This window comes from Pseudophryne corroboree, chromosome 6, assembly GCF_028390025.1.
Source record: "Pseudophryne corroboree isolate aPseCor3 chromosome 6, aPseCor3.hap2, whole genome shotgun sequence".
Classification (NCBI taxonomy): Eukaryota; Metazoa; Chordata; class Amphibia; order Anura; family Myobatrachidae; genus Pseudophryne; species Pseudophryne corroboree.
In genome coordinates, this window is record NC_086449.1 from 719,825,021 (window position 1) to 719,833,624 (window position 8,604).

The 8,604-nt window shown below is 48.1% G+C and overlaps 1 protein-coding gene across 1 annotated transcript in view; it reads left to right on the forward strand.

The window, feature by feature from the left end:
- ITK (IL2 inducible T cell kinase) overlaps positions 1-8,604 on the forward strand; it is a 158,169-nt gene that overhangs the window by 87,443 nt on the left and 62,122 nt on the right. Inside the window, exons 6-7 of the mRNA XM_063928378.1 lie at positions 87-232; positions 5,735-5,800. Coding sequence (XP_063784448.1) covers positions 87-232; positions 5,735-5,800 — 212 coding nt within the window. The remainder of the gene's footprint in view (positions 1-86; positions 233-5,734; positions 5,801-8,604) is intronic.

The window sequence follows — 8,604 nt, forward strand, 5'->3', positions numbered from 1 at the left end:
GTAATATTTTCTAATTGAAGCAGCTAAATCTGTCTTGTTTTAACTCCTGAATCTCTGCTGATTTTGGTTCCTTCCTTGTCCTCCAGATAAGTCAGTTAGAGCCAGGCTGGGCACTGGCATTATATGACTATATGACAGAAAACGCTGAAGAGCTGGTACTCCGCAGAGGGGAAGAGTATCTGCCACTGGACACCTCGGAACCACACTGGTGGAAAGTGCAGGATAAGAATGGGTATGTGGATAGTGATGTCCTCCTACACAAATTCAAGATTTGATTCCATTTTACACAAAAAAAATGTGACCAGTTTACGTTTCTGTACATAATTGTTCAGTGGTAAGTGCAGACCTCTGTATTGTCACCTATGGTTAAACAGACATGTTGCAATAGACTCATGCGAGTTCTGACACTGTCACCTCTTATTACTATCAGTGTAAGTTTATACTGTTGAGCATTCATGTTTGTAAGTAAAGCAAATCATTAAGTAACTGGGCAAAACCATGTTGCACTGCAGGTGGGGGCAGATGTAAAGTGCAGAGAGAGACAGATTTGGGTGGGTTATATTTTTTATGTGCAGGGTAAATACTGGCTGCTTTTGCACGTAGCTCACAAATGTTAGTTTATGTTAGTTATGTTTCTTTTTACACTGCAATTTAGATTTCGGTTTGAACACCCCCCACCCAAATCTAACTCTCTCTGCACATATGGCATCTACCCCACCTGCAGTACAGGTTCTGTGATGGGATAAAGCAAAAAAAGCAGGTAACTGAGCACCTTGACAAAACCATGCTGCTGTGCAGATGCAGGGCCGGCGCTTCCATTAGGCAGCTTTAGGCAGCTGGCTATGGGCGGGGGATCTGAATGGGCGGCTGGCAGCCGCCCCCTGGCATCAACAGTGATAAAGTCACACTGATTCATTACAGTAGTCACAGGCCCTAAAGAATAATGAGGAAGCAGTCCAGCTGGAGAAGAGTAGGGGGAGCACGATCACTCCATTTCCCTACCCTGCTCCTCTCTATAATGGATCTGTCCCCCAAGGTGAAAATAGAAATACAGTGGTGAGTGTTCCGGCGACAGCCCTCTGGATCTCCTCCCCCTGCTTGTACTGGCCAGGTGCCGCATTCGCCTTTCCTCCCCTGCAGGCAATGTCCTCTCTCCCCGCCCTCTTCCTCAATGCGCACAGGCACCCCGTAATGTGTTCCCCCCCCCCCCCCCCCCCCCGTGCGCTGCGTCCATTCACATTGGTCGTGCCGTAGCTCTGAGCCACCCTACTCCCCAGTGGTCTCGGCACCCTCCCTCCTTCAGCAGGCATCCGGTCACAGTTCCTCGACTCCTCCTCCTGCGGACGCGTCGCAATGGAGCTGCATAGTCACCGGAGCTCAGATCCTCCTGCTGTCGGCAATCTCTACGGCCTTTGTCTGTCTCCAAAAGACTCACTTGTAGCTCACTCTGAAGTTGACTGGACATGGTGGCGGTGAGTGACTGAAGAGCTCTGAGCCCTAAGCCCCCACCGTGTGTGGCCCCTGTACCCCCTGACTATGCTGTGTGGCCACCTTTGTGTTTGACACCTTATGTGTAGCACAGTATGTGCCCCCTGCCCCTATGTATTTGACACCCTGTGCCACCCGCCCCCATGTATGGTGCATGTACACCCCCTGCCCCTGTGTGTGTGTGACACCCTGTCCCGCCACCCATGTGTGATGCACTTTGCATGTCTTGCACCTCTGTGCGTGTGGCTCCCTGTGCCCCCTACCACCCCCCCCACCCACCTTGTTGTACACACTGCACCCTCTGCCTCTGTGTGTGTTACCCTGTACCGACCCCAGGGGTGAGTGTGTTTTCTGTTAAATTGGCATTTTTGTTGTATCTTTTTTCCCCCACCCTTCCACTCCCCACTTGTGTCCTATGTCCCTGTCTCCCAGTCAGCACCCACTGGTTCCTCTGTCCCATGGTCACAGCCAGTCACAGTCCATCACCCCACACCCTTTGCCTCCCCAGTCAGGGTCCATCAGCCCATAGCATCGGCCTCGCAGTCGCAACCCGACACCCGTGATCAGGAATGTGCTCACCTCTGTCCCTTGGTGACAGTCCATCGCCCTGGGACGTCTGCCTCATGGTCGCAGTCTATACCCACACACCCTCTGCCACTGCTCACGGGCTGTCGCCTCGCACAGTGTGCCACTCACACCATCTGTCCACTGGTTGCAGCCAGTCGCCCCATGCATCTGCCCACCGTTGCCCCACAGCATCTGTCCACCAGGATGTTGCCACATTGCCTCTGATACGTTTAGATGTATTTCTATGTGGATCTGGCATTTTTGGTGTGGTTATGTGTAGATCTGTTTTCTGTTTGTGTATTTTTATGTGGATCTGGCTTTTTATGTGTTTTTGGTGGATCTGACTTTGTTTTGGTCTATTGTGTGGATCTGGCTATTTTCAATATGTCTTTATGTGGATCAGACATTTTTGGTGTACGTTTATGTGGAAGTGGAATTTTTTTAGATTTATTTTTATATGGATCTATGTTGTTCAATGTGGTTTTGTATGAATTTTTAATGTATTTTTGTTTGGATCTTGCTTTTTTAATGTGAGCCAGAATTTCACATGCTCCACCATCCAGTCCGGGTTTGGGGATGGCCATGCTTGAGCACAGGTGGCTTAATAGCCAGACTTAGTACCTCACTTTGATTTAGCTATCTGGACTCAAGCATGGATATCCTGGGGGCCTGGACTGTAATGGCGGAGTTTGGGGGGCTCTGATGGGATCCGTGGAGGCGGTGTCATCAGTTCATCATTCATCTCTTCCAGTGACTGCCTGTCTGTAGTGGTGCGCCAATTGGCAGTACGGGTGGTGTAATGCAGGGCCGTAACTAGGTGTGTGCCGATGGTGCCTTGCCCACAGCGCAACTGCACTGAAGGCGCACCATCAAGCAGCACACCCCCACGTACGACCGTTTTAGTGAGTGAGGGAGTAGTTAAAGTACCGCTGTCCATCGGCGCCTATGTCCTGCTGCCGCCTCTGTAAGGGAAGGGTATCGGTGGTGCAGGCGCCATTTGGTGTTACATACTGTAGCACAGGCCCCCCTGCAGTAATTCTGCCTGTGAAAGCCGCCGCCAGAAAGGAGAGGCAGCGCTACTATAGATGCCAGGACCCGTATATGACCCGCCTCAGCTGATTCCGCTTATGAGAACTGCCGCCGGAAAGGAGTTTTGACTAGGGGGTAAATTTACTAAGATGGGAGTTCTATTTAAGATGGGATGTTGCCCATAGCAACCAATCAGCTTCTACTTCTCATTTATCTAGCACCTTCTAGAAGATAATACCTGGAATCTAATTGGTTGCTATGGGCAACATCCCATCTTAAATAGAATTCCCATTTTAGTAAATTTACCCCTAGGGTGTAGAGAAACCTTGCACCAGCCCTGGGCAGATGTGATATGTGCAGACAGATCTGGATGTGAGATAACGTATCCAAATCTAAATTGCAGTGTAAATATAAAGCTGCCAGCATGTGTGGGCTACATGCAAAAGCAGCCAGTATTTACCCTGCATGCAAAATAAAATGTATGTACACCCCTTGCAGTGCAGCATGGTGTTTCCAGGTGCACAGTTACTTGTTTTTTAGCTATACTCCCAAAGCACAATTAGGCTCATAGTCTTCATTTGTGAGAGGTGACAGAATTTTTGGAGAATTGCGTTGGATCATTCACAAAGAAACCATGGGGGTCATTCCGAGTTGTTCGCTCTGTATTTTTTTCTCGCAACGGAGCGATTAGTCGCTAATGCGCATGCGCAATGTCCGCAGTGCGACTGCGCCAAGTAAATTTGCTATGCAGTTAGGTATTTTATTCACGGCATTACGAGGTTTTTTCTTCGTTCTGGTGATCGTAATGTGATTGACAGGAAGTGGGTGTTTCTGGGCGGAAACAGGCCGTTTTATGGGTGTGTGCGAAAAAACGCTACCGTTTCTGGGAAAAACGCGGGAGTGGCTGGAGAAACGGAGGAGTGTCTGGGCGAACGCTGGGTGTGTTTGTGACGTCAAACCAGGAACGACAAACACTGAACTGATCGCAGATGCCGAGTAAGTCTGGAGCTACTCAGAAACTGCTAAGAGGTGTCTATTCGCTATTTTGCTAATCTTTCGTTCGCAATTTTGATAAGCTAAGATTCACTCCCAGTAGGCGGCGGCTTAGCGTGTGCAAAGCTGCTAAAAGCAGCTTGCAAGCGAACAACTCGGAATGACCCCCCATGTGTCTGCACAGCATTCTTGCCTGCTCTTCTGGAAGTTGTGGGAATTTTTATGTTAGTCCCCCACACAGGCTTGGACTGGCCCACAGGGGTACAGGGGAAACCACCGGTAGGCCCCACTGCCTGGGGGGCCCTCCTTCTCTAGGGATCAGGTTCTAGACTGTGCACTTGAATTATATATTATACATATGTTACCTTATACTGCACAGGATTATGGTGTATTATCTACAGTACATTGTTGTCATTAATCTGGCACATTATCATGCATGCACTAGCATTAATTACTATATAAATTATCAAGGAGTCCAGACCAGGTACTCTATAATGGTTAGCCAAACCTCCGTGGTGGCTGGCCACACCTTTAATCATAGGCCCCTACCACTGCATACCCGCGGTGGGCCCTTTATACTCCAGTCCGACACTGCCCCCACACCCCCAGAAGAGAAGGAGGATCTCCTACATCCCACCGGCTACCTAGTGAAGCTGGCAGGATGGGGAGATTATCACCGGAATCCCTGCTACGTATGGACAGGACAGGACTAAACTCCACAAATCGTGACTTTTGGTCCCACCCCCCACGGACCCGCAAAGCTCTGCATTATCCCCATGGCGGTGGCGGGGCCTAATGACAGCCCCGCCCCCTGAAGTAACCAGCAGCGTACTCCTCTACGGGTTTCTCCCTGAGAGGAGACAACAAAAGATTGCAAGCAGGTACATCGCTAGGAGCAAAAAGGCATCATACAGTACGTGCATATCTGTGCCCTGTAAATCAGTTTAATGACAAGCTTAACATTTATACATGTGAAACAATGAGCTAAGGGCCCGATTCAGACCTGATTGCTGCGGTGTGTTTTTGCAGCAGTCTGCGATCAGATAGCCGCCACCAATAGAGAGTGAAAACCTGCCTCGTGCAAGTGTGGGAATACATGTGTACGGCGTGCGAAAAGTCCGCCAGACAGCGGACAGCTGCAAATCCATTCGCAACTCACTCACCATTGAATGATTTCTCCATTCTGTGCAGTCTGTGCGTAGCCCAGGACTTACTCTTACAGTGCGATACAAACAGGATGATCGGGCTGGAGCTGACGTCACACACCCGCCCTGAAAACGATTGGGAACGCCTGTGTTTTTCCTGGTACTCCCTATTACTAGGCAGTTATCACCCACAAATTTTCGCACCATCCTGTCGCTGTTTGGCAACGTGTCTGCGCATTGCGGTGCGTACGCATGCGCAGTAATTCGATAATCAACCGCTGTGCGAATTCTCACAGCAGTGATCAGGTCTGAATTGGGCCCTATAGCTGTTCTTCTAATTCAACATTCTAATGAAATGAGGGTAAAATGAGTGTTTGTGTAAAAGCGTCAGTGCAGAATAATGGGGAACAGATGGAACACTGGAACGCTTCACATCTCTCACACTTACTGGATGGTTTGATAAATTTCTCCCCTATAGATGAATCGTCATATGTTGATTTCCATTGTTTCAGACATGTTGGCTATGCCCCAAGCGGCTATCTAGCGAGACAGAGCGAAGACGGCCTCCTTACATATGAGTAAGTGTATGATACGGTATAAAGAAATGATAATGCTGCAAATGCATCCTATCTCTGTACCATCAATCTGTGACACCTATGCCAGACAGCTGTAGGGTTTATAGTTTGGTCTCTTAAACTAGGTTAACACTATACAATAATAGGGTGATTGACCTGTTTTATTGTGTAATGTGTGTGTAGGCATGAACATTTTGTAAATGAGACGGTAAAATAATGTCCACATGCTCTTTTTCAATGAGCAAATCAGTCAGACTTGACAGAAGATATCGCCCAAAAGGTCCCATTATTGTCAGTGGGTGCGGTTTATCCTGATTACCTCATCCTCCTTGTGGGCAGATATATGCAAATCCAGAGTGATGTGGCAGAAAATCGGTAACTCACAACAAAAAATGCTCATTGTGTGTTGCTGATATCAGGCCCATCCACTGGCACGAAAAAACATGCAAATTGTCATTTCCAACAAATAATAAATCGCATAGTACATACCTAGCTTTAGATGTAATACTGCCTGATGGGATGATGGCTGTCCGTATACTGACAGCCATCATCCCATCTGCTGGAATACTGGCAGCGAGTCCGCTCACCACGCATCAGGCAGAGTCGCGAGCTTTGCTCGCCACAGGTTCTTTTCCCACTCGATTGGTTATGTAAACCCACCAATCAAGTGGGTTTTACAGACAGGTGCTGGTATTCCGGCCGTCGATAAAATTATTCCGGCATAGGTATCTTGACTTCCGGGATCCTGACAGCCATCATTTTGACTGCATCCTGTTCCAAACCCTGTTCACATAAAGCAGTTTGTGTAGACAGAAATTTCCTTTAGCCAGGCTGTATGTCAACCTATTTTCTAACATAGAAAAAATGTCTACTAAAAAAATGTAATTTTGTTTTGAATAAATTTTATTAAGATCTGAAACCGTAGAATTGAATTGTACTGTCAGCGTAGTGCTCCTCCTATCCCAGGTGTAACACCAGGGGGTATATTTACTAAGCTCCCGATTTTGACCGATTTTGTTATTTTTGTCAAAGTGTCATCTCGGGAATTTACTAAACAGAAATCTCGGCAGTGATGAGGGCATTCGTATTTGTTTTGAGGGCAGAGAAAAAAAATACAAATGAATACAGCATCGGTCAAACACACCTGTTTTTGTATACAATTCGGTAATTTACTAAGAATTTGTATTCACAATCACTGCCGGCAATAGCCCAACACTGCCGGTAAATGTTATAAATCGTAAAAAAAAGCAGTTTTCAAATAGACCTGCTTTTTTTATCCGTACTCTGATAGGCATGCACGGATCAGTGAGATCCGTGCATGCTTATCAGTGGGAGTGGGTGTGAAAGGGTTAAAACTCCCCCCAAAAATTGCGTGGGGTCCCCCCCTAAGCATATCCAGCCTCGGGCTCTTTGAGCCGGTACTGGTTGAAAAAATACAGGGGGAAATTGACTGGGGTCCCCCCATGTTTAAACAACCAGCACTGGGCTCTGCGTCCGGTCCTGGTTCAAAAAATATGGGGGACAAAAGATGTAGGGGTCTGCCGTATTTTTTAAACCAGCACCGGGCTCCACTAGCCAGAGAGATAATGCCACAGCCGGGGGACACTGTTATACTGGTCCCTGCAGCCGTGGCATTAGCCCCCCCAACTAGTCACCCCTGGCCGGGGTACCTTGGAGGAGTGGGGACCCCTTAAATCAAGGGCTCCCCCTCCAGCCACCCAAGGTCCAGGGGTGAAACCCGAGGCTGTCCTCCCCATCTGTGGGCAGTGGATGGGAGGCTGATAGCCATTGTGTAAAAGTAAAGAATATTGTTTTTTGTAGAAGAACTACAAGTCCCAGCAAGCCTCCCCGCAAGCTGGTACTTGGAGAACCACAATTACCAGCATGCGGGAAAATAACGGCCCCGCTGGTACCTGTAGTTCTACTACAAAAAATACCCCAAAAAATACACAAGACACACACCGTGACAGTACAACTTTAATTGACATACAGTACATGCACACTTACACACACACATACTTAGTTACCTATGTTGACACGGAGCACCTCGGTCCTCTTGTCCAGTAGAATCCACGGGGTACCTGTAAATAAAAATTATACTTACAAACAATCCAGTGTAGATCGGTCCTCTTCTTTAAGTTTGTAATCCACGTACTTGTATAAAATAAAAAAACCAAGAACCCGGTCCACGCACTGAAAGGGGTTCCATGTTTACACATGGAACCCCTTTCCCCGACTGGCGGGACCCCCGTGACTTCTGTAAGTGAAGGTCTCGCCAGACAATCAGGGAGCGCCACGTCATGGCACTCTCCTGATTGGCTGTGCGCTCCTGCACTGTCAATCAGAGGAGCGCACTGGTTACAATGTAGCGTAGCGGCGCTCCATTATAACAAGAGTGACCCCAATTAACTTTGCGGTTAACCGCAGACCGCAAAGTTCCCATCATTGGTTATAATGGAGCGCCGCTACGCTACATTGTAACCAGTGCACTCCTCTGTTTGACAGTGCAGGAGCGCACAGCCAATCAGGAGAGTGCTATGACGTGGCGCTCCCTGATTGGCTGGTGGGACCTTCACTGACAGAAGTCACAGGGGTCCCACCAGTCGGGGGAAAGGGGTTCCATATGTAAACATGGAACCGCTTTCAGTGCGTGGACCGGGTTCTTCGTTTTTTTATTTTATACAAGTACGTGGATTACAAACTTAAAGAAGAGGACAGATCTACACCGGATTGTTTGTAAGTATAATTTTTATTTACAGGTACCCCGTGGATTCTACTGGACAAGAGGACCGAGGTGCTCCGTGTCT